Raw genomic sequence first — 25,704 nt, forward strand, 5'->3', positions numbered from 1 at the left:
ATATTTGTCACTTCACAGTTTTCCTAATCTCTAACAGGAATGTTTTTTGAAGGAGGACAGGAATGCTCAATAAAAGATAAATAATCATACAGAATCACAGAATCCCTGAAGTTTGAAAAATCCCTCCCAGCCCATGGAGTCCAAGCTGTGCCCAATCCCCACCCTGTCCCCAGAGCACTCAGTGCCACCTCCAGGAATTCCTGGGACACTCCAGGGATGGGGATCCAAAACTCCCTGGGCACTTCCAATCCCTGCCCACCCTTTCCTTGGGGAAATTCCTGCTCTGCCCACCCTGCCCTCCCCTGGCCCAGCCTGAGGCCGTTCCCTCTCCTCCTGTCCCTGTTCCCAGATCCCAAATCCCCCCGGCTGTCCCCTCCTGTCAGGGAGTTGTGCAGAGCCACAAGGGCCCCCCTGAGCCTCCTTTTCTCCAGGCTAAGAGGCTGGAATTCAGGCTGGAATTCTGCACCTTCATTTGGACACCTCAAATAAATGGACGATATGGGCATGTGATGGAAGGAAAAGGATTTGATGTATTGAAGTGTAAATGGCTGGCCGCTGCCGTGGGCTCAGGTGTTCATGTCAGACACACCTGGGAGCCCAGACCTGCAGCTCTGGCCTTGCTCCAGGGCTGGATCCACCACACGAATCCTCTTCATCTGTTTGTTTTACACCACTGGGCTTTGCTGCTGCGTTCTGCTGAACCGGAGCGTTGGTTTTGAGAAGGAAGTTTGAGTGTAAACATTTAATGCTGGGAACAAGGGCCGCGGTAGGAAGCTGTGCTAGAAGGAAACACGGACTGTCCCATGTGTGTCCTCAGAGCCCTGCTGTGATCCCTGCTCCCATCCAGCCAGGGAACTTTGGGACAGAGCTCCTGACAGCCTGGAGAGGAGTTGCTGTGGAAAACAGCGAGTGAGTTCGAGGGAGTTTACGTGTGCATCTGACGAGAACTGAGGAAAAACGCAAAAACTCGAGTAGATCAAAGCAAAGCCCATCCCCAGGGCCAGGGGAGGAGTCCCCGCAAGGCTGAGCTTCCCGAGGGACCAGAACGAGTTAATCCCACCAAGGAATGCGGAGGAGCCGCCAGATAACAGTGACATTGTTTTTCCCTGATGTCAGCACAGAAAGGCGAACACAAAGAGGTGAATGTAGTCCTCGGAGGCAGCTGAATGTGGAGCTTGTGCCGGCATCCAGCAGCATTGAAACAAGATGACAAAGTGTTTCCTGGAAGCAGGCGCTGGCTCCGGCCAGCCGGGCCGTGCTGGGAGGATCGGGGATGTGTCCTGCTGGGAAGGGTCGGGATGTGAGTCCCATCCTGCTCCCTCCTGGTCAGGCTGGGGCTTCCACCCCGTAATTCACATCCTTCCACGGGCATTTTATTTTCCTTTACAGGCACTTTAAGGCATCTTGTTTTCTCCTGTAGCATCCTCGTGTTGTGTCTTGCCTGGATAATTCTCCTTATTCTGTGGCTGGTAGGCGATGAGGTTTAGAGGATATTTAGACCGAGCTGGAAGAGAAGCCTTGTTTCACTTCAGTATAGGCGGCACTTGCATTGCTTCCACAGGGACAGTAATTAAACACTTGCTGATAGGCTTTGGATGTGGAGGGCTCTTCTCAGCAGCCAGAATGTGCTCTGCCTCCATCCACCTCCCAAGTGGGAAGTGTCCATCACAGCTGGGAAATCCATAACAGCATGGTAATATCTGTATTATTCATTTTCGGCTATTCTGAACTCTACAGGAAGGTAAACAAAAGGAGAAAAAGCTGAAGAGAAGGTTTTAAATTGCTTTGTGTTTTTATTGTGAGGTTGGTATTAGCCTTCCCAGCACCCTTGGCTCAGCCTGATGAGGATCCATGACTACTCTGCACCTCAGCCTACACACAAACCAGAGTTCGGGCATTGATTGGGAAAACCAGATCCAGCAACTCCCAGAAAGCAGCTTCTTAAAATCTGGCTGGAAGAAAGTCAAGCTGTAGGTGCTGTTTTCTGACAGGATGGAAAAACCTGAGTGGCCAAGGTTATGGATGTCAGAATGGGAATGGCTGGGTGGAGAAGGGCCCTGGGAGATCCACGGCTGCTTGTGGGACAATAAATTAAATATATTCTCTAGTATCCAGTGTTCTTCCCTGGCACGGTGGGCAGGCCCTGGCACAGGTGCCCAGCCCTGGATCCCTGGCAGTGCCCAAGGCCAGGCTGGACAGTGGGGCTGGAGCAGCCTGGGATAGTGGGAGGTGTCCCTGCCATGGCAGGGGTGGGATAATGGGATGAGAAGAGGGGATGGGATGGGATACAGGGATGGGATTTAAGGTTTTAACCATTCCCAGACTCTGTGGGGCTGTGGGGTAGCTCAGCCGCGCACCGAGGGCACCGGCGCTGCCCTGGAGATGATGCTCGGCTCTGAAACAGCGGCACCGGGCAGCTCCTGTGGCCGCTGCTGGTTCAGCTGGGAATCCGCCACGGGAAGAACCCACGGTGTGTTTGGGCTCCTCTCCGTGAGATCGGGGCTCCGAACCCGCCGGGTGCTGACCCCGGCCGGGGACCCCCGGGGGATCGGCACCGGGAGCTGCTCCGGGCCCCGGGGCTTTCCCTGCTGCTCCCGCACACGGACGGGCCGGGGCCGGGGCCGGGGCTCTGTGCCCGTGTCCCAATCCATGCCCGTGTCCCAATCCATGCCCATGTCCCAATCCATGCCCGTGTCCCGGGGCTCCGTGCCCGTGTCCCAGCACTCTGTGCCCGTGTCCCGGTGCTCGGTGCCCGTGTCCCGGTGCCGGCAGAGGGAGTTGTGAGGCCCGGGCCGGGCCGGGCCGGTGGCGGGACAGGCCGGGGCCCGCTCTCCATTTGGGGGCGCCCGGCGAGAGGCGCTCTCAGCCGGGGATGTAGCTCAGTGGTAGAGCGCGCGCTTCGCATGTGTGAGGTCCCGGGTTCAATCCCCGGCATCTCCAGGCGCTTTCTTTTTATTTTTCTTTTTTTCCGTTTTCATTTCCTTTTTTTTTTTTTTTTTTTTCCCGTGTCCCCGCGCGGCCGCTGCGCTCGTTCCGCCGGGCCAGGCCAGCACCGCGCGGCCGCACGACCCGGCTCGGCCCGGTCTGGACTGGCTCGGCCCGGCCCGGCTCGCTGCCGCTTCCTCCCGCCCGGGAGCCCCGCGGGGAAAATCAAAGCCCGGCGACCACAAAAGTCAGCGGCTCCTCCGCCGGCAAAAAGGAGATGCATTGGCCGGGAATCGAACCCGGGCCTCCCGCGTGGCAGGCGAGAATTCTACCACTGAACCACCAATGCGAGCTCGGAAACCTTCCCCCGCCCCTGGCTGAACTGGCCCACGGGATGTCACCGATGTCATCAATGTTAACAATGTCACCGATATCATCTATGTCATCGGTGTCACTGAATTCACCGATGTCATCAATGTCAACAATGTCACCGATATCATCTATGTCATCCATGTCACTGAATTCACCGATGTCATCAATGTCAACAATGTCACCGATGTTCTCTAACATTACCCATGTCACCCATGTCACCCACGTCACTGATGTTAACAATGTCACTCATGTCACTCATGTCACCAATGTCACTGATATCACCTATGTCACCAATGTTCACTGATGTCACCTATATCACCAGCCACCCATGTCACCCATGTGACTGATATCACTGATGTCAGCGATGTCACCCATATCACCCATGTCACCAATGTCACCCATGTCACCAATGTCACCGATGTCACCCATGTCACCCATGCCACCAATGTCACCAATGTCACCAATGTCACCGATGTCACCCATGTCACCCATATCACCCATGTCACCAATGTCACCCATGTCACCAATGTCACCGATGTCACCCATGTCACCGATGCCACCAATGTCACCAATGTCACCAATGTCACCGATGTCACCCATGTCACCCATGTCACCGATGTCACCCATGTCACCGTACCCACCTGCTTCACTCTGTTCCTCAGCCCCATGTGCTCACTCAGCACTTTTCAGCCATCATTTCCAGGGAAAAAAGTTCTTTCAAAGTCAGCACCAGCCATTGTACACTTTTCCTCTAAAGGATTTTAAAAACCCTGGGAAGGTGAAAATGCACCCATCATACACCCCACAGTCTGGCCTGGCTGTTGGTTTTGGTCTTGCTCATCTCTCACAGATGCAAGATGTCATTAATCATTATTTCAGTAATCATTTTAAAAACTTTTTCTTTTTCTCAGCATGTTCTTTGTTCTTTTGTTTCTAAGCATTCTGTTGTATCAGGGATGAACTAATATTATTCCCTGAACAAGCAAGGAACGATTTAATGGAAGAACTTCAGGAGATTACAGGTGAACGTTTCCAAGATTCTTTACACCTAGCACTATGGTGGGAGTCGATCTTAAAGGTCTTCTCCAGCCTAAATGGTTCTATGATCATTCTTTACATTTAACAGCTTTCAGAACAAGTCACAAATGTGTATTTTTGTTCCTTTTCCATCCTGGAAGGACATTGCCAGGGGAGGCCAAGGGTTAAAGGCTCAGAGTCTCAGCTGATCCACAAGGGAATCATCAGAGAGTGCTCACGATGGTCTCTGTGCCCTGCCAGGTGATGACATTTCAGCACACTGTGCCTGTGTGTGGGGATGTCAACAGTGAGTGTGTGCTGTGCCGTGATGTGGCCGTGCTGTGTCCCAAAATAAACGATGCACACTCCTGACACTCAGTGTGCCTTGGACACGCTCCCACAAACACCACACGTGAGCCAGAGTCCAAGGAAAAGCTGCAGTGAGTGCTTCACGTCAGGGGAACACCAAGGTTTATGCACAGAAGCGCTGGAGAACACCCCAGGGCAGGAGGAACAGCTACCTGTGAATACTCACCTGTGCACAGGTAGGAAGCAGGCGTTTTCTGGTTCAGCCCTCTGGCACTGCAGGTCATGTCCCAATGTGCTGTGTTTGGATGTGCATGAACAGCACAAGGTCACAGCCCAGCACAGTTCCCTTTCCTTCTCAGTGTCACTGGCAGAAGGGGACATAATAAAAACTGGAATTGTTATTATTTAGGCTGTTACTTACAGTTGGATTAGTCAGCCCAGAAAAGCTGTTTGCTCAGACAAGCCCAGGACCAAAAACCCCCCAAGCACTAAGGCAAAAGATATTCCTACTGAGAAGCCCCTAGTTCCCCATCTTACTGTGTCTGGGAGTCAGCCCGAGGAGGTTTCCCCTACTTTGTTTTCCCACCTCCCCTCATTCCTGGTGAGCTGAGGCTCTGCCAGGCAGGCACATCTGGCAACATCTGTGCACTGCCACAACATGCTGTGCATGACAGCAGCATGACCTCAGAGAGGAAATGGGATCAAAGAGCAGTGGGCTGGCTGAGCTTGGAAAAGCCCTCTGAGATCACTGGGTCCAACGTGGGCGCTGCCAAGGCCACCTCTGACCCCTGTCCCCAAGTGCCCCTCTGTTCTCTGGGGCAGGCAGAGCAGAACGTGCTGCTTGTGCCACTCCTTGGAGAATTATTGTGCTGAGGGTCACCACAGTGACAGAGCAGAAATGAAACCTGTCCTTGCACTCATGCTTAGGAACTCAGAGAACAGTTCCTCGTGTCCATTGGGCTGTTTTGCATCTGCTCAGAACATCTGGGAGTGCTGGCTGACATCCTGCAGGGAGTTCTGTCAACCGGGAGGAGTTTGGCAGCTCCCAGGCCTCCCTGGGGCCCAAATGTCACTCCAGAACATGCTCTGGGAAGCTGCTCCCAAGCTGTGTGACCCAGGCTCACACTTGGCTTCCCTCAGAGCTGACTGTGAGTAGAGAGTGCTGAACAGGGCAGAAATCGAGACCTGCAGTATTAGAAATGGTGCCCCAGAGCCTCAGAACTCAGCTCAGCTGAGTAGGAATCAGAGTCCTGAGTAGGAATCAGAATCCTGCTCCAACAAAACCAGGAATTCTAAGGGGTTCCTTGTCTTAGTCATCACAATGGCTGGGAGAACATTCCCTGCCAGCCTTCAGAGCAGATGAATCTGTGCCTGTCCCCACAATGGACACCACACTGCTGCAGAGAGCCCAGAGGAGGTGACAAAGTTGGTGAGGGGACTGGAGCATCTCCCCTGTGAGCCTGAGAAAGCAGAGCCTGTTCAGCCTGGAGAGAAGGCTCTGGGGAGACCTCACAGCCCCTTCCAGGATCTGAAGGGGTGTACAGAGAAGCCAGAGACTCTTCACCAGGAGCTGTAGGGAGAGGACAAGGGGGAATGGCTTCACACGGACAGAGGGGAAATTGAGGTTGGGTATGTGGAAGAAATCCTTCCCTGTGAGGGTGGGCAGGCCCTGGCACAGGGTGCCCAGAGAAGCTGTGGCTGCCCCTGGATCCCTGGCAGTGTCCCAGGCCAGGCTGGACACTGGGGCTGGGAACAGCCCGGGACAGCAGAAGGTGTCCCTGCTTCTGGCTGAGACCTGAGCAGAGCCCAGGAGCTTCAGGTGTTTCTGCTGAGCCTGCTGCACCCCTCTGAGGAGGATGCTGCAGCTCAGGGCAGCCTCCCTCCCCAAGTTCAGCTGGTGCACTGTGACAGGAACAAGGTCAGGTTGATAGGCAGTGGTAAATCAGCTCAAATCAAGCTTAAAAGTGCAGGTGTGGCTTACCTGGGGTGTGGTCAGTGGCTGTCATTCCTTGCCTCCTGCCTGCTGGCATGGACATGTGTTCCCTTGTCACATGGAGGGATTGTGACTCTGCAGTCACCCCATATAAAATGGGTGTTGCATCAATCCTTGTCCTGGCACACAAAAATGGGGAAGTGGGACGGCACAGCTGTGCCTGTCCTGCTGGCTCTGATCCACCTCCTCAGCTGGAGCTGTAGTAAACCATGTAGGTCCTAAAGGAGCAGCTGAGGGAAATGGGAAGGGGCTGGAGAATTCCTGAGGGAAATGGGAAGGGGCTCAGCCTGCAGCAAAGGAGGATCCAGAGGGATCTTTTCCCTCTCTGGAATTCTCTGACAGGAGGGGACAGCCGGGGGGATTTGGGATCTTATCCCAGGGAACAGGGACAGGAGGAGAGGGAACGGCCTCAGGCTGGGCCAGGGGAGGGCAGAGTGGAGGGCAGCAGCAGGAATTTCCCCGTGGAAAGGAGACTCAGGGATTGGAAGTGCCCAGGGAGGTTGGAGTGGCCACCCCTGGAGGTGTCCAAGGAATTCCTGGAGGTGGCACTCAGAGCTCTGGGGACAAGGTGGGGATTGGGCACAGCTTGGACTTGATGGTCTTGGAGGCTTTTTCCAACTTCAGTGATCCTGTGATTCTGTAAATGGAAATCTCAGAAATAAAGCCTAATGAGTAAATCAGAGCACCAGAAAGACAGCAAACATCTGTGTGAGAACCAACTGGTGTTTCACTAACACGTGCACAACCCTTTGTATCACCAGGCAAGTCCAGCCAAGGCTTGCAAAGCACTGAAGGTAACGAGAGGCCTTTCAAAATGGCTTCTCAAAGGCTTCCCAAGCGTGTTCCTGTCTGTTCTCCCAGAGTGCAGAGAAATTTCTCCATCCCCGGCGAGTTCTCCGCTGAGTGGAGCACACACACATCAACTCGATTTTAACAGGTCACGGAATGAGCCGGGCATTTAAAAATATCCACCTAGCCAAAAGGACAAATGAACCCGTATGGTGGAGCCTTCAGCAAAGATGGTTGGAACAAAACAAACAAAACAATCGTGGTAATCTTTTAGGCAAGACTTATAATGTAGAACAACTTGTCAGAGCGGGTTAAAGTTTTAAGGCCTAGCAATTTTGACAGCGTCCCTCTGAGCACAGCGAGCGCGCGGGGACGAGCAGGACAGCAAAAGGTCACTTGGTCACACATATCTGCTGCCTCTCTGAAGTTTAGCTCAAGACCCACTAGGCACGTCCCAATTAATTATTTAAATCTGCAGGGAGAAATATTTCAGTGGATGAAAAGGCATAATGTGAAATTCCGGGGAAGGTACAGGATGGCTGGCCTGGTTAAAACGGTGCTGAGGGAAGATGGGGTGAGGTATCCCGACACAGAGAGGAGCCACTCACACCCAGGAATGCTGATTGTGCCAGGTACCAGCCTCTCAGGGATTTTCCAATAGCCTTTCTTTTTCAATGGAATGGTTCTGGATCACAAAAGGTCACTGAGACCAAATTGACAATGATGTATGTGGTTATTTAAAATAACTTTTCCCAGCACAATTATTGATGATGTTGCTGGCAATCTGTAAGTTCCTTATAAATGCATGGACACCCTGAAACCGTTCATCCCAGTGTCCCAAAAGAAAGCCATCAGGCAGGCAATGCCAGGGAAATGGGCATGGAAAGCAAACAGGAGACACAAATTCTGGACTTATTCATTATGGGATACCAGGCTGGGAATTTTAAAGTCCTTGTATACATCTTTGAACAGATTTTCTAAGCTGTTCCTAATCCATTCAATGGAAAAAATACCTGGATAAACAGCAGGCATGTACAGTCACCAGGGCTGGTTTTCATCTGTCATTGTCTGAGAGAAAAAAATAATACAGCACAAATTCTGAAGAGCCTTTTGCCTTGCTTTTGCTGAATACAGTCTCTCACTCCAGCACATGTAGAGCAAATAAATTTAACAGGGGTTTTTTTTCATAGTTCCTTCCACAACAAAACTCCTTAAATGTTTAAAGGGAAAATAACTACTCTTGACTAGTCCAAGCAGTCCTGCTTTCTAAAAGATACTGTCCCTCTTCTTTTCTTTGCCGACAGAATTCACATTGTCCATCAGACCTAGCTCAGCTGTTTGCCCCAGGAAAACAAGGATGCTCCACATCCCTTCCTTCCATTCCTTCCTGTGCTGCCATTGCAGGGAGAGGCCAATTAATTATGGTGTTTGTTCTGCTACAAATAACGTGACCCGTGACCTTATTCTTTTAGAACTGCAATTTTTGCATTTGTTTCCCTGATGTGGGATCTCGACGGGACAGCAAACAATCAGACATAATTACGACGATAGCACATCCTCCCAGAAAAATCAGCCACTTTCTCTCCCTCACACACACGGGCACGGTGGATGGATTTTTTATCTGCTGCAGTGTAGGGGAAACACCTGAGCGCCAGCAACACATCGTGGTGAACTGAGCATCCATGGGAAGGCACAGGGCTGTGCTTGGAGCGATACCTGACACCCACAGCCCGAGATGGGAACGATTTAAATGCCCAATCACAGCCACCACTAAGCACTTGGATTTTCCAGCGGGAGGAACCTACCATGGATCCTGCTGGGAAAAGCCCAGCAGAGAAATTCTGCATCTGCTTCTGTCCCTTTGTCTCAGCTCTCCTGCCACTGTCGCCACCCTTGCTCCTCACAAAGACACTTCCCTGAAGACTGATCAGGAGAAAACATATTTGTGAATGTATGAACAGATTTTCTTCTTATGATACATAACTCTGGCACGCAGTCAGGAAACGATGATGATCTTTTTCCCCATCTTCCCTTGCTAATGAAGAGAAACTGCCTCTGGGGTTGAGGACAAAAGGTGAACTCTCCCTGCACACAATTTACACCTGCTGAGCACATGATTTCGGGCATCTGAAATTCCTGTCTTGGCAGGTGTCCCGGGGACCAAGCCACACGCACGGAGACTTTGGAGGTAATATTTTCATCCAGGCATTAAATAAAAAACGAACTTGAGAGGGATGAATTTTGCAATACTTTCAGGCATCTCATTTTTTTACTTAACCTTGTAAAACTCTTTCACTCTTCAAACTTACGAAGCCCAATCTTAAATAATCAGTAACTAAGATAAAAAGACTGTAGTAGCTGAACAGAAGCCTAAAGTAGGGGAAAGAACAGCCCATCCCTGTTTATCGCTGCATTTTGAAGGCGAGGAGAACCTCCCTTGAAAAGTGAGATTGCTTGGGAAATGTGATCCTTAGGAAGTTTTCGCTTTCCCTTCATGAGGAGAGTAGTATAATGTTCTCATTTTCTACCTCCTTCAAGATTTTGCAGGTTGGAAAAAGCTGATAAGACACAGCAGTGCTGGGGTGCAGAAAATGTTCACTTGGAAACCAGCTATAGATACATTTTTCAGTTATAAACTGCCTTGTATCAATCAAAATTTGTCATACATTAATACTGACAGTGCAGCTACACCTGGGTAGACAACCACTTTGAGGGGTGGAAGACTGGATTCTGCTAGCTCTAATATTTGCTAGAGACAGATGAAACAACATCATCTACTGCCATGTTAGAACACATACATGGGGTAGGGATTCACATCCAGAACTTGTGTGTGTTGGACCACACTGAAATGATTTACCACAAACTGCATTTAAATCCTTTCTTTTTTTCCCTATTCCAATGATTCTTCTTCCGTTCTCATGTGCTCCAAGAAACACAAACCCTAAAACCATATCCTTAGAAAACAATTGTGATAATTGCACAATGAATCATTTCCTGGTCTTTCCATTTTATTTTTAATTCCTTCTCTTCAGCTGACAGTTTCTAAGCCGGAGTGTATACTAATTCCAGGTGACACTTGAGACCTTAACCCCTTTTAAGAGACTAATGTTCCTGGGATAAACACTGCTCCCATCACCAGTGACTGAATATCACTGACTTTGCAGAACTCATGAAATCCAACCCTTGCAGTTGTTTACCGACTGAAATGACACCCAGACAGCTGAAGACCACGATCAGCTGCCCGGTCGGTGGAGCCGAGCCCCACGCGTGGGCCGGAGGCCTCCGGTACCACCTCGGGTACCGCCACCGGCGCGGCCCCGGGGAGGGGCCGCCATGGGCGGCGACCCCCGTCACGCAAGCCCGGGGATGAGGAGGCCGCAGCGGGCCCCTCCCCGCGGGCCCAGGCCGCACCGGCGGGGCTCCCGCGGCCTTCGGCGGGGCAGCCGCGGCCCGGGGCGGGCAGCAGGGCGGGGAGGTGCCGGCGGTGTTCGAGGCGGAGCTCGGGGGAGCCTGGCTGGCTGCTGCAGGCGGAGGGCGGGCGGGGAGAGCCGCCCTCCCCTCTTCTCCTCCCGCCGGCCGGCGAGCAGCCCGCAGAGGTTGGCGGGCTCGGCGGGCTCCCCCGGCTCCCGCAGTAAGTGCCTTTGGGGTTTCTGTGGGGACGGGGGGCTCGGAGCCGCGGGCGGGATGGAGGGAGCGGGGCCGGCCCGGACACGCGGCTGGAGCCGCGCGTTCAGCACCGGAGCTGCCTTTTATTATAAACGTGTATCAAACGCATCCTGCCTGCCTCGCCTCCACGTCTTACCCAGAGAAGCTGCCCCATCCCTGGCAGCGTTGCAGGCCAGGCTGGACAGGGCTCGGAGCAGCCTGGTCCGGTGGAAGATGTCCCTGCGCTTGGCCGGGGTGGGACTGGAGCATCTCTCCGGTCTCTTCCCACCCGAACCATTCTGGGATTTTATCATTCCGTATGAAAGGCTCAGGAACAGCACGGGTAGATGGGATACTGGGAGGAAATCCTTCCCTGGCAGGGTGGGCAGGCCCTGGCACAGGGTGCCCATGGAAGCTGTGGCTGCCCCTGGATTCCTGGCAGTGCCCAAGGCCAGGCTGGACACTGGGGCTGGAGCACCTGGGACAGTGGAAAGTGTCCCTGCCATGGCAGGGTGGGATGGGATGAGCTCGGAGATCCCTTCCAACCCAAGCCATTCCATGATTCTATGATCTTATACAGCAGATTTCAATATGAAGTGCTCTCAGCCTTCTCCTCCTGTTCTGTTAAAGCTTTTGGCTGGGAAAAAATAAAAGACCGGAAAAAAAGGAGAGTGTGGCAGTTTTATGGAAGTGGAGCAGAACCCCTGGCAGCTGTCCCATGCTCCCTGAGAATGTCCCACAAGGAGAGGTCCGGCCCTGGTGTCTCCCTGTCCAGGACAGCTGCTGTGTGCCTGTAGGGATCTACGGATCATAAACAAGGGGGTTGCAGAGCTCATTAACTATATTTTTTTTCTTGGATGAAGCTGATAGAAATGATATCTCCCTTTATCAAAAAACCCCCTGAATTCTTGGTAAAAAATAGTTCGGCTGTAGTTACATGAACTTTGTAAAATGAAAATAAAATGAAACTTTGTGAAATGAAACTTCCACTGAACGTACTCGTGGGACCATTGCTCAGTGTCCTAAACTTCTGTGAGTTCTTACCTCCGTTAAGCAGTCAGTAAATGTTTGTAAGCCTGATTCTACAGAAGAGTTGTAAATGTGTGTGTGGAGAGCTTGGGTTCAAAACCAGCTGGATTTGCTCCTCCTTGGCTTCCTGTGTGTTACTGTGAACAGGTAGTACAGGTGTGCTGGAAGCAGCTCCCTTCACCTGCTGCTGGGAAGCAGGGGCTCTCCTCCCTCTAAAGGAGTTGCATTTTCTTCTCTTCCCTGCTCCTTTCCACTCTTCTCTTTTCGTCATTTATTCATGGTTACAGTTCTTCAGGAATTTTCACTGATGGGCAGTGACTGATGAGCCAGTAAAGACTTGCTCTGATAGTTCAGGATCTTTCTATATTAATATGCAAAGCAAAGTCCAGTATTGTCCCTTCAATAGCAATAACCAGAATATTATTAATTTTAACATTAGGCAATTAGCAGTTTACTTAGTCTGAAGTTGGATGGAAGTTTTGAATAGCACAAGAGTGCATAAAAAATGATTCACACCCCTTGTATCTAATTTGGAGCGTTACTTTGGTTGTATATATATGGATTTACACTTTGTTTTGCTTAATTATGTGTGTGCACGGGAGCACAGTAATAATAACAACTTTGTGAACTGGACCTAGGTGCATAACGTAGTATTTTATCCAGAGATCCATTTCTACCTGCTGAGTGTCGCTGGCAGGAATTTGGGAAGCTGGCAGGATGTGGTCAGTGCAGAGGCTGTTCATGCACAGCAGTTTTCCAAAGGACAGCTCCTACAGGTTCCTTGCTGCTGCCTGCTTTGTCTCCACACAAGTCTCTGCAAGCTTCAGCACATATTTGAAAGAAATGTGCGTTTTCTGCTGTCAGTTTGCAGTTGTGTCTTTCATCTTCCACTCGGAGTCGATGGTTTCAAAACAGGGCTTGGCATTTCCAAGCAGCTCAGTTAGGCAACCTCTTCCTTGTGCTGGTGCTTGTTTGTGTGCTGGCAAGTGGGACCTGGGGAGTTATTCTGCTTTTTCATAGGCTCTGTACCCTCGAGAGCTCTGCCAGCCTGGTTGTACAGATTAACTAAGCCCCACTGGATGTTCTTGGCCTCGTGGTTGTAGAAAAACCCGAGTTTTTCCAGGGATCAGCTGTGTCATGGTGAGTGTGCTCCTGCAGATGATGGGGGTGCAGGATGGGAGCACGGGGGTGCTGATCCCTGTCCCTGCCACCCACCTGGGACACCACAGCCAAGGAGGGGAACGGGAACAGGGTGGGCTCTGCTCCAGGGAACAGGAACAGGGTGGGCTCTGCTCCAGGGAACAGGAACAGGGTGGGATCTGCTCCAGGGAACAGGGACAGGAGAGGGAACGGCCTCAGGCTGACCCAGGGGAGGGCAGGGTGGACAGAGCAGGAATTTCCCCATGGAAAGGGGGCTCAGGGATTGGAAGTGCCCAGGGAGGTTTGGATCCCCATCCCTGGAGTGTCCCAGGAATTCCTGGAGGTGCCACCCAGAGCTCTGGGCTGGAGACAAGATGGGGAGTGGGCACAGGTGGGACTCCATGATCTTGGAGGGCTTTTCCAACCTCAGGGATTCTGTGAAATAAAAATTAAAGGGTGGAAAAAGAAAGCTGGAGCAAGTGGGGCAGAAGTGGAAGATGAGCCTTTAAGGAAGGAAGGATTCCTGCACTTGCACTGCTCCATGGGTGTTTGTGGCTCAGATTGGAGCCACTTGGGGTGAACAGTACAGAGCTCAGAGACCACAGAGCTGTTTGCAGCAGCAGCTGCTGGGCTCCAGGGCTCCAGCAATTAGCTCTTGGTAATGGAGATGCAGCCTATTCCTTCCAACAAGCTTCACTTTAGGAAACAGCTTTTATTACGTAAGGAACAGACAGTTTGTAATCAGACCTCTTCCACAACATGACAGTATTGATTTTGGAAACATTCCATATCCTTAAATGGCTCTCTCTGAGCCAGGTTCCTGAGCCAGTGTGTAGCTCTGTCTCCAGGGGTTTCCAGGTGAACTCACCCTGAATCACAACCGGATCCTGTGGATGGAGTCCAAAGTCTTGGACTGGGTTGATTTATTTGCTTTGCAAAGCTTCTCAAATGAAGCATTGATTCTGATTTCAGAGTGATTCTGAGCGCAGGCTCCTCCTCCAGGATTAGATTTGCATGTGCTATCAGGTCTCAATCTGTATCCCAGGATATAAAACTAGGCTACTTCCTTGCCACACCTCAGTATTCACCTAATTTGTAGCTGTTTTTTGAGCAGGTTCCTGTTTGTGTGTGCACGTATATGTCCAGTCTTGTAAAAAGCAGAACACCTTGTTTTCTAATCCCTGCTCCTTGAGTCTTTGACAAGGAGTGGAAGGAAAAGCATGGATAAAGTGCCAGCATTGGGATCAAGCTGAACTGGCAGACTGGCTATTCAAATATCTGCATTAAAAATGAGGGGAATGAGGAATACCACAAAAATGGGTAACAGCTATAAATTAACAGTATCTGACAAGAGCGTTTGTTTCCAGTGACAGTAATTGGTTTATAGTCATTGTTTTGTGTATGTGGTTGATGGCTGATATTAACCCTCACCAACAGTGAAAGCAAGAGTGACTTTTGGAAAAGTTTTAGCTTAAAACAACCTTGGCACAAGAACACAGAAGTATGGAAATCATCCTGCACGCATTAGTCAGTGATCAGGCTGCAGACCAGGCTTCCCACTCCTTCCAGCAGGACAGGAGGGAATTAAAACACTTTCATCTAGAACTTGATAAATATATTGTGATGTTTGTATGCTAGGAAGGCTCAATATACCTCTTGACATTGGTGTTTCTTTGTATTCCTGAGAGTCCTGAGATAAATTCTTGATATTACAGCCATCCCTGTCTGCAGGGTTGCCTCATTCCCAGAAACGTGCTACTGTCTCTGGCAAGACTATTGCTCTTGAAATTCCAAGAGGGGTTTACACACTGAACTTTTCCCCTCATCCTCTATAAGTGGGAGGGTAATAAAGCAGAAGAAAAGGAAGTGGCTGGGCTGCAATGCAGGCACTCCAAAGAGGAGCCAAAGAAGTTTGTTCCTTGTGGGACAGAGTTTACAGCAGTTGTTCTGTCATCTAAAGCGGGGTGGGAGTGTCTTGGTGTCTGAGTACACAAGGCAGATGGAGTAGCTGGAAGCAGTAGGACTGAGCGGAGGAATGAGGATAGGATACCTATTTCCTGCTTTGTTTCTCCTTTATGTTTGTGCCTGACAAGTGCTACAGCCACGTTTGGCCATGAGAGCCCAGCTGGTTGCCCTGCCTGGAGCGTGGGAAGGACTTTCCCATATGGAAAATTGCTGCTTGGCTTCCACTTACCGGCACAGGGTGGCCCGGGGGCATTGGGAGTTTAAATCCTGTGAGTCCATTGAGTTTAAATGCTGTGTGCAGGATGTGACACATCCGGGGGTGACCCTGTGAGCTGTCTGGTATCTCAGGTTACGTTCCTGTGCTCGGCTGGACAGGTGCTCTTGGATAGTGACTCTAACTGCAATGCCCTAAGTTGTGTTTGAGAGCCCAGAGTGGCCATGGGAGGCTCCAGGAGAGGCTCTGGATGTGTCCCTGCTGTGTTGGACCCTCTGGAACCCTTCCCTGGGGTGTGCTGTTCCTCACCACAGATCTGCCTTGAAGGGGAAGCATCTCCAGCTTGGGTTGGTTCAAGTTTTAATCAGTTCCTTTCCAGCCACTTCAGTTATTCTGGCTGACATCCTGTGTGACATTAGCCACGCCCTGCTTCTCAAAGGCACACTCAAACAGAGACAGCTTGCTAGATGACCTGGTTAACAGGCTGCTAATTGGGCTATTTGCTGGTTACATCCCCTTTGTCTTGTTAGCTGCCCGCTTCCTGCATTGACACACCCTGAAACTGCCGGTGACAGGGCAGTGCAGCTTTAAAGGCTGAAAGTGGCCCCAGTCAGAGCTGCACCGTGGCCACCTTACAAGCAGTCCTGTGAGAGGGATGAGAGCTGGATTGGAGGGAGCTGACGAGCTCTGGATGGGAGTCTGGATTAGACTGCAGCTCTTTGGAGAGGCAGGAGCAGTGCAGGATCCAGCTCAGCCCGGAGGGACATCAGTCTGCACCTCTCAGCATCCCAAATTCACCTGAGGAGCTTTGGGGAGGAAGGGATTAGACAATGCTCCTGCACCAATGGCAGGTTATGCAGACTGTAGTGGAGGTGATGATCACTTTTCTATTTTTGAGCCTTGCACTGAGTGACTCACTGTATTAGATGTGTTCGTTTGCGATGGAATGTGAAGCGCCCGGATTCCATGGTAATGGCCTGGGGAGGCACACACACGGATACACTCCACAGCAGATTGGCTTTCTCCTCCCAGTTTCCCGGGTTCTGCGTCTCTGAGCCGTGTGTGATGGCAGCTCTGCAGCCTGCATCCATCTGTGCCTCCACTTCTGCTGCAGCACTCACCCTGCGTCTCTGCAGCTCTGGGGCTGAGCTCCCCGGCATCCCCTTCCTCGTTCCTTTCATTCTTTCCCCCAGCTTTGGCCGTGGGTTGCTCAGATCCAGCCCCATGTCTTTGTAATTAGAAAGTACCTGAGTAGAGAAATGATGGTGGTTAGTTTTTTTCTTCTGCCTTCGCTCAGAGTCAGGATTGAACAAACGAGAGATGGATTTTTTGTTCGGACTCGGTTGTTTATTAAATCTTATCTAAAGTACAGAGAGTTCTGCAACCCTTCTCACCAATAAGTTAGAAGCAAGAAAATGCTGGTGTATCTTGCTAGTTACAAGGTCTTTTCAAGTCTAGATATCCAATTAAAAACTAACATCTATATTATTTGTACTTTTGACCCACTAACCAAACACCTGTGTCCTGCACTGTGGGATTTTCTATCCAACCAAAAATTACTACCTGAAATCATGAACAAGGAACAAGAAGGAAGAAAGACACAACGACCAAGAACCTCCATCTTGTCCCATACCCATTACTATATTCTAAAACAAGAGTTAGAGTTATTCTAACTCTTATCATTCAAATTTGGAAGCTTCTCCAAGGCCTCAGGTCAGAAGCAGTGTTCTCCTGGGGGTCAGTGCCAGAAAGCACAGAAAGCTCAAAACTCCCAGGGTTCCAACAGAGAAACGGTGGTGATTGTGGCACTTCCCTCTCAGCCACCTGCTGCCTCAGGTGGGAGTGGGTGGCACGACTCCCAGGAACATCCAGACAATATTCTGGCAGCTGCTTGGGCTGGGCATTACGGGAAGAAGGAAGGAAAGTCACCCCCAGGAGCTGTGCCAGCCTCCTGAGGCTGCGGGTGGCACAGGTTTGTCATGTGCTGTGCAGAAGCATCTGCTGAGGATGGTGTTGAAATCCCTTCTCTAAAAACCAGGGTGTGAGTGGTGCCTTGTAGGGCTTTGGGTTTGAAACACGGGGTTGAAGGCAAAGCAGTGTAAGGAGTGCATTAATTGCTGAAGTGGAGCCTTCACTGTGACACAGCAGGTGCAGGCTGTGGTACCTGGGGAGGCTCACCTGGCCCCCAGCCTGGCTCTGGGAGGTGCAGGCTGTCATACCTGGGGAGGCTCACCTGGCCCCCAGCCTGGCTCTGGGAGGTGCAGGTTGTCATACCTGGGGAGGCTCACCTGGCCCCCAGCCTGGCTCTGGGAGGTGCAGGCTGTCATACCTGGGGAGGCTCACCTGGCCCCCAGCCTGGCTCTGGACTGGGACACTCCTCTGGAAGTGACTGTTGTAGTCCAGCTGAGTGTGACTGAGCTGCTGGTTAAGGAATGCACCGAGGAGTTCCTGCTGTGACTGGGGTTTATATTAACTTTTGGAAACTGAAAGCAGGAACTTGTGCTGATAAATCTTTTGTGTAGTTTCCATTTTGTGCACACTGCTGTCCCCGCCCCTGTGTGTCCTTTCAAGTTTAAAGCCTATTTCTTCTTACCATGAATCCTTTAGTAGCAGTTTGAGCTAATGTCCCTCTGAATCTTCACCAGTGCTCAGCTGTTCTGGGAACTGTTCCCTGGGGTTATTGAACTCCTTGGACACATCACTCCATGCAGTAGCTGCTCCTCATGACAAGCTCCTGGCTCTTCCCACGCCAGCCAAGGGCTCCTGCTCCTGCCACAGCTCGTTCTACAGCCTGCCAGGGACCTCAGCCCACCCTCCAGGTGAGGCCATGGGTCCAAAGGTGCCATTTATGGCTTCTATTGAAATCAAGGGTAAGGCTTAATATGCAGATTTACTGTGTCAGATGGCACTGACAGCACTAAAACACTCTGAGCCGCTTTTAAAGGTGATTCAGAATATTTGTGTGATGGAAAGATGACATACTTCTGACTGCAGTGCTTCTCATGCTGGTTGCTATTATAATTTTCATGAAAATAAAATCCCATTTCTGTCACAAGCTGTTGATCTCAGGAAGGGAGGCAGGTTTCAGTACCTGCTCACAGAAGAGGAGGGGTTTGTGAGCGTGGGCTCTTCCCTGGTGCAGCCATGGTGGGAGCCACATGGACTGCATTCCTTCCCCTTCCTTCTGCATTTGGGTGTATCCTGCTCAGAGCTGGCAGCAGCTGTCTGGGACAGAGCAGGGGGAAAAACCCACGAGTGTCTGTTCAAGCCTCTCCTTTCCCTGTGGCTCTGTGGTCACTGAGGCAGCGTTCAGGCCGTCCTCCTTTCCAGAGGAGACCTTGTGTGCCGTTTCCTGCCTGCTGTGCCCTTCCTTTTGGGAAGAACCAGGGATGTGCCGTGTCCTGGCAGAGCCTGGGGCAGCCTGGCACGGGCTCTGCCCACCTGCAATGCCCTGAGCTGGCCCAGCCTCATCCAAGCTCCAAACACGTCTACTCACACCTCACAAATGCAGGCTTCGGGATAATTTTGGGATAAATTTCACCTTAAAATTCACCCAAAATTCACCAATTCACCTCAAAGGGCTCTCAGTTCCCGGGATGCAATTGAGCTGTTCCAGGTGTAAAAGCACCAGCTGGCTGGAATGCCTGTCTGGCTTTGTGCTAGACTGGCTTATGCTAAGCCCTATTTTCCTTTCTCTCCTGAATAAGCTTCTCTTAGGGATGGTGAGCAAGATTGATGTGGCAATTTGAGCAGCGCTCTCCTGGGAGAGTTCCTTTCTGGGAGAACTGCCTGTAATGGGCTCTGAGCTCTGAGCAGAGATAATGGAACACGCCCCGGGGCCAGCAATCCTCCTGCACAGGGCACAGAGTCCATTGCTGGGTGTTAGAGATGCTCCCTGTGTGATCAGAGTGGGAAAGCTGTGCCCTGTGGCACATCCATCAGCGTGGCTGGGGCAGCTGTATCCACAGGGAGCCTGGGCTCTGGTCACAGGCTGGTGTAGGTGACAGTCCCTGAGCCTCTCAGTCGGTGGTTTGTGCACCCTGTGCTCCAGTTCCATGGCAGGGAATGGTGCAACTCTGGCAGCTGTGTCCAGAGTGAAGTCTCAGGAGAGGTCCCAGCCAGGGGACAAGAAGCAGGGATGAGTGTTGTTTGTGCCTGCAGGAACCCTGGTTCTGAGCAGGGATTGTGCTTCAGCCATCACCCTTCCTCCTGAGCTCACACAGCATGCAAAGGGCACGCTTGCCTTTGTTTTCCTGCAAGCCAGCATCTCTGCAGACGTGTGAGACAGCTCCGTGGAAGATCTCATTTGTTCCTTTTCAGCTCCCTGGGTTGTTGTGTTCCAACACTTGGAGGGTTCCAGGCTCTCAGAGCCACTCCTTTGCTGCTGCTGAGGGGTGTGAAACTGCTCTGGTTCTGCCACCAGCCTTGCCTGGAGAGCAGAGCTGCCATTCCCTGAGCCTTGGGTGCAGCTGTGTGTCCCCACACTGGCAGTGTGGCGTGGCTGCAGATGGGACAGGAGTGATGCCAAATGTCTGAGCTCCCTTAGGGAATGTTCATTCCTTAGGGAATGTTCCAGCTGCTCCTCCAGTTCCTCTCCTGGGTTCCACCTTGTGGTGCAGCCGTGTGGTTCTCCGTGCTGTTCCTCCCTGTTTTCACAGAGGAGCTGTCGTGTTTGAGGCCAGACCTCCACAGTAGCTTCCCTCCCAGGAGCTCCCTTTGCTGGGGTTTGTCACCTTTCCCTGTCACTCCTCTGTCACCTTTCCAGTCACTCCTCCCTGTCACAGCACCAGGGAAGGATGAAGCTCATCTTTTATTGCAACCACAGTGAGAAACAAATGGAAAATGGACAAGAAAGGCAGTCATGGTGGGAGTCTCCAAGAGCACAAATGCCCCTCTTGGGAAAAACTTGTGGGAAGCTGCAAGTCTTGGCCTTCTGTACATGATCCCCTGCACAGTTTGTGCCCACAGCAGCTCTGAGTGGAATGCCTGCACCAGGAATTGTGTGGGGGATCTTCCCCACGCTGAGTGTGCATTGGGAGGAACTTCAAAACTCATCTCATTGCATGGCAGGGACAGGTTCCACTGTCCCAGGTGCTCCCAGCCCTGTCCAGCCTGGCCTTGGGCACTGCCAGGGATCCAGGGGCAGCCACAGCTTCCATGGGCACCCTGTGCCAGCCCTGCCCACCGTGCCAGGGAGGAATTCCTTCCTGTGAGGCATTCCAGCCCGGAGCATGTTTCAGTGTACAGCCCATGCAGGTACACCAGCAGGTCAGTGCAGTGCCCTGGCTGTGTGTTTGTGTCCCCTCAAAGCCCCAGGGGGGCTGCCAGGGCCATTCCTGCCCAGCCTGGCATGGGGAGCTGGCTCCCCTTGCAGCCCAGGGCTGCTCCATGCCCGGGGAGTGCTGTGGTGTTGGCACAGGGCTGCACACTTGTGTGCCTCTGCTTTAACCTTCACTGGTGCTCCAGCAGCTCTGTGGGCACTGCTGGGAGGGTGTGGGCTGGCCAGGGGTGCTGCTGGCATCCCCAGATGGGATGGATGTTGTCCCCAACACAGCTCCAGCCCCCGAGGGCCGGGCAGGACAGAGTGGGCTGTGCCTGCTTAGCATTCAGGTCAGTCCCGTGCAAATTTGTCATTCAGGATCCGAACACTGGGCCTATTAAGAATTTGCCTGACCCACATAGGGCTGGTTTCAAACCCTCTGGAGCTGGGTGCTGCAGTGCCACCCTGCCCCTGAGCCTCTCAGTGCTGTCCTGTGTGTGCTGCTGCTGCTGCTGCTGCTGCAGGGCATTGCTCTGCCACCACCCCGGGTAGGACAGGCTGGGCTGCAGGGCAGGGACTGGCATTGCAGCAGGGCTTGCATGGGACACAGGGAGCTGTTGGGAGCTGATCAGATGTGCTGTGGTGTTGGGGTGAGGGTTTGGTGGCCCTGTGGCTGGGGACAGGCTCTTCCTGCTCTGCCTTTGCCGTGGGGTTGGCAGTACCCATCACACACCCAGGTCACTGTGGGGTGTGTAAATCTACTCTGATCTAAATACTCTTTCCTCCTTTCTCAGCAAACACCAGAGCACTCTGCCTTCCCTCTGTCTAGACTTTGTTTAGAAGTTATTAATATTGCAGTGAAAATCTCTAATTAAGACATTGCTACCCTAAATTTCAACTTGTCACAACATTGTCATTAGTTTCTTCCAATGGTCTATTCTGTGTGTACCAGATCCTTGACATGGTGAAACTGCCAATTAATTTTTATCTTCTTTTCTTCCAGTAAAAAATGGCATTTCAGAAGGCAGTGAAAGGAACTGCTCTCATTGGAGGAGGTGCCATAGCAACAGTTTTTGGCCTCTCTCAATTTTCTCAGTATAGAAACAAACACGTAAGTATTAATTACGATTTTTGATAAAATAGGAAACTTAAAATCTGTCAGAACATATGTCAGGCTTGTACAAATAGTTTTTAAAAATGACCTTTGGGTGCAACTGGGGGCTTTACTTATTTGCAGGAGGAGTGGAAAGACCTGATTGAAGTAAAAGCACTGTCTGGACAGTGTTTCCAAGCTTAGAAGCTGGGAGTGGAACCACCAGCACTAGCTCTGAACATCCCAGCTCCAGCACAGCTCCTGTTGGGTTCCTGGGGACAGGATCTGTGCCAAGGGACAGGATCTGTGCCAAGGCACAGGGCAGGCTCCTGATGGCTCTGGTGGGCACAGCCCAGCCCCAGTCCCTGCAGGGCTGTGCTCCAGGTGAGGCTGGCAGGGGCAGGGGTGATGCTGCAGCCGTGTCCCAGTGGAGCAGCAGCAGCAGCAGAGATCAAGGAGCAGCACATCCCCGTGCCAGCCTGGGCCAGCTGCTCCTCCCTGCAGCCTTGGGCTGGCCCTGCTCCTGAGCTGCCTTCTCATCATTGCATCATGGACTTGGTAGGGTTGGGAAATTCCTCCAAGACTCCAAGCCCAGCCATTCCCTCAGCACTGCCAAGGCCACCGTGGCCTGTGTCCCCAAGTGCCACATCCACAACGCTCTTTAGATCCCTTTGCTGGCTCTTTCTGTGGGGAGGAGGAGGAGGAGCAGCTGGGAATGAGATGAGTCATTTCTGGGGAGCCAGGCTGGGAAGTGGATAAGGCAGGATTCTTATGGCTTCAGATACTGTTGCAGAAAATAAACCCCAGCATTTGAAGTGAGCTCCCCATCGGGCTCCTGCCTTGCTCCAAGCTGGGAATGCTCTCTCCAGAGTCTTTATCCCAGGGTTTTGCAGCTTGGCTTCATTACTGTCAAAAATGGCAGCTGCAGCTTTTGGGACTGTTAAATAAGAGGAGTTGGAAGGGAAAAGTCACCTGGAGAGCTCACTTGTTGCACGTTGTCTGCAGCATTCCAGAATTTAGGGAATTCCCATTATTCTGGGGGAGGTGGCCACTGTGAACTTGCAGAGACAAATTAAACCCCAGGGTTTTACAGAATGTGATCGTGGTGTCAAAATGACAGAACCACCCGTGCTTTTATCCCAGCTGATTTTTCTGTGCTGGCATTTTGGGTCACGTTTATGCAATTGGAATTGGATCACTGAATCCCAGAGCAGTGTGGATTGGAAGGAGCCTTGAAGCTCACATCATTCCACCCCTGCCCCATCCCTGGAAGTGTCACTGGACAGGGTTTGGAGCAGCCTGGGACAGTGGAGAGTGTCCCTGGCCATGGCAGGGTGAGCTCCAGGGTCCCTTCCAACCCAAGCCATGCTGGAATTCTGGGATTTGGCCTCAAGCACAGACCCCTGCAGGGCCCGGGTGGCACAGTGAGCCTTTGCTGGCTGTGTCACCAGCACTCCAGCACTGATGGGCACACACAATTGGAATCCTGAGTGAATTGCTGCATTCTGGTTTCCTGGGCCTGCCTTTAATGCATCAGCCTGAGCAGGCTGGGCCAGGTGTGAGATGGGGATGCCAGCTTGAACTGGACACCACTGGTGGCTTTTCCTTCCCTCTCCCCTCGTGATCACTAAGGGGAAGGGCAGTGCTGTGCTTTGGAGTTTAAGATGCTGCTGTCCTTTCCCAATGCTGCCCTTGCTGGGGTGTGAGTGCATTGTTGGTCAGTAGAAATTGCTCAGCAAGGTGAATCCAGTAGTGTGATAATATGATAATGCATCAGGGTCTGCTTTGGGGACTTTTAATTAGTGTATTTTTTTTGTTTAAATGAATAAGGATGATGAATTTGACTCTGCAAACCCACCTGGAGATTTACAGTAGCAAATTAACGAGAGCACTGGCTTATGGATTACTAGATCACTTTATAACTTGATGATTAAATTCAAACTGCCAAACTAAATTCCTCTCACTAAGAGTGTAATCAAAACCATTCAGGGAACTCTTGCCTGAGAAATTGTAGATATAAACAGCAATTGCTTATTTCAGTAAACACACTTGTTCACTGCCAAACTAATCACGTTACTGCAGATGGAATCCCTGTGTGCAGCTTTTCTTCACTCCCCCATTTAATTGACAGCAAGATGCATCATATCTATATCAATTCCTGGTACTAATCACTCTGCTTATATTCCAGGGCTAATCTCCACTCTCTGCCTATACCAGGGGCTGCATGCTGGGGACTCTGCTCTGGGCTCTGCTAGGAGCCATTTGTTGTAAATAATGGGTTTAAAAACAAACCAAAACATGGAGTCAAACCCACCTGATGCCAGTATTTCCTGAACTCCAAATCTGTCTTTTCTGGTGTTCTATTCTTTTCCTGAAGTTAAGTAGTATGCTAGGAAATTTCTCTGGAAATGTAGTGCAAAGTAAATTTGGAGGTGGGGATTTTTCCTTCTCTAGAGCTCGTGGAAGTTGGATACATGTGGCTGAGCCCAAACACGTGTAAGGGTGTTTGTAGTGTCCCCAATTCCCTGCTTCTCACTGCTGGCTGGGAGTGGCTGGATGCCCTTTCAACTCAAACCATTCTGGGATTCTATTATAAGTTTTTATTGTATTTTGGGGATATAAAAGTTTTATGACAGTGCTGGAGCCGAGATGGCCAGTGAGAAAGCAGGGCAAGGGGCAGGAGGACGTGGGAATGGACAGAATTCCACAGCCAGAAGATCCATGTGGGTGCTGGATTTGTTTAAATCACCCAAACTTTGTCCTTCCTGGGGTGACCTGTGCCAGCAGCCACACTGGAGTTCATGTGTCAACAGTGGGGCTCATCAGGACTCACCTCTGCCTGCAGCTCCCTGTGTGCCTCGGGAGCTGAGGGCTGCCTTTGGGAGATGTGTGTGTTTGGGAGATGTGTGTGTGTTTGGGAGATGTGTTTGGGAGATGTGTGTGTGTTTGGGAGATGTGTTTGAGGGCTAGGTGTGTTTCAGGGCTCTGTTTGAGGGCTCTGTTTCAGGGCTGTCATCACCAGGTCATGAGCAGAGCTTTGCTGCATCCAGGGCTGGGCTGGCACAGCTCCCTGCAGCTCCCACATGGGTGTCCCCCAAGGGCTGATCTCACAGGGAAAGCCCCAGTGGGCAGGCCAGGATTTGTTCTGAATCTTAATTCTTCTTTCTTGTCCCCAGTGCCTCTCCAGCTCTCCTGAGCCCCTTTAGCCATGGAATGGTTTGGGATGGAATGGACATTAAAGCTCATCCCATTCCAGCCCTGCCGTGGCAGGGACACCTCCCAGTGTCCCAGGTGCTCCAAGTCCCATCCAGCCTGGCCTGGGACACCCCCAGGGATCCAGGGGCAGCCACAGCAAATCTGGGAATTCCCAGTTCCCAATATCCCATCCATCCCTGCCCTCTGGCACTGGGAGCCATTCCCTGTGTCCTGTCCCTCCATCCCTTGTCCCCAGTCCTTCTCCAGGGGAACATTCCCAGCTCTCCCTGGATCCTTCCCCTTCTCCAGGGGAACATTCCCAGCTCTCCCTGGATCCTTCCCCTTCTCCAGGGGAACATTCCCAGCTCTCCCAGCTCCAGAGGGGCTCAGCCCTGGAGCAGCTCCAGGACCAGTTTAGCTCCTCAGTGTGAAGTGCAGGACTCTGTCTCCAGCCCGAGTTTCCCCATGGATTGAGTTGTACCCACGTGCAGTGACAGTGGTTGCTGCTGTCCAAAGTGATTTTCCCGAGCTCCTTGTGTTACAGTCACAGCCCGATTGCAGGATGAGCCTGGTCATTAATTATCTTTGGAATATGCACTTCCTTTAGTCATGGCTGCTCGTTACTAGATTTTATTTTCAGCCCTACAGTAGAGAGAGGGACACAGAACTAATGCATTTAAATCATGATACTGCTGAGGAAGGAGCAAATAATTCTGAACAAAAATATTTAGGCTGCATGCACCATATAATCTGAACTG

At 51.5% G+C, this 25,704-nt stretch overlaps 2 protein-coding genes and 2 non-coding genes across 6 annotated transcripts in view; 2 read left to right on the plus strand and 2 right to left on the minus strand.

Annotated features, from left to right (window-relative positions):
• Nucleotides 1–849: 849 nt before the first annotated feature.
• LOC148223252 (uncharacterized) lies at nucleotides 850–10,681 on the minus strand. 2 transcript variants are annotated; one of them, XR_015804935.1, is made up of 3 exons: nucleotides 6,605–10,681; nucleotides 4,850–4,987; nucleotides 850–1,731 (listed from the first exon to the last, which is right to left on the minus strand). XR_015804935.1 is itself a non-coding variant. In XM_088168459.1 (2 exons), exon 2 carries the CDS (start codon nucleotides 3,922–3,924, stop codon nucleotides 3,613–3,615), a length of 312 nt encoding a protein of 103 aa, XP_088024585.1. In that variant the 5' UTR covers nucleotides 3,925–4,987; nucleotides 6,605–10,681; the 3' UTR covers nucleotides 3,107–3,612. The 2 variants fall into 2 exon arrangements, 1 of the variants encoding a protein (XP_088024585.1); XM_088168459.1 differs by lacking the exon at nucleotides 850–1,731 and having other exon boundaries at nucleotides 3,107–4,987.
• Nucleotides 2,869–2,940, plus strand: TRNAA-CGC (transfer RNA alanine (anticodon CGC)). The gene has a single exon. It is a non-coding gene; the product is annotated as a tRNA-Ala (tRNA).
• On the minus strand, nucleotides 3,204–3,274 carry TRNAG-GCC (transfer RNA glycine (anticodon GCC)). Its single transcript has one exon. It is a non-coding gene; the product is annotated as a tRNA-Gly (tRNA).
• A 230-nt stretch (nucleotides 10,682–10,911) lies between the features above and the next one.
• The window catches only part of GPD2 (glycerol-3-phosphate dehydrogenase 2), a 50,772-nt gene continuing 35,979 nt past the window's right edge, over nucleotides 10,912–25,704 (plus strand). The window contains exons 1-2 of one of the 2 annotated variants that reach the window (XM_014890656.2): nucleotides 10,912–11,036; nucleotides 21,662–21,769. In XM_014890656.2, the coding sequence (XP_014746142.2) occupies nucleotides 21,668–21,769 (102 nt within the window). In that variant the 5' untranslated portion in view covers nucleotides 10,912–11,036; nucleotides 21,662–21,667. Of the gene's footprint in view, nucleotides 11,037–21,073; nucleotides 21,207–21,661; nucleotides 21,770–25,704 lie in introns of those variants that run through there. The other variant, XM_088168460.1, reaches the window with a different exon arrangement.

This window comes from Sturnus vulgaris, chromosome 7, assembly GCF_052056855.1.
Source record: "Sturnus vulgaris isolate bStuVul1 chromosome 7, bStuVul1.hap1, whole genome shotgun sequence".
In the NCBI taxonomy this organism is placed as follows: Eukaryota; Metazoa; Chordata; class Aves; order Passeriformes; family Sturnidae; genus Sturnus; species Sturnus vulgaris.

Excerpts from the sequence above, each read along its gene's own strand:
- LOC148223252 (XM_088168459.1), bottom strand. The coding sequence starts at position 3,924 with ATGGGTGACATCGGTGACATGGGTGACATGGGTGACATCGGTGACATT.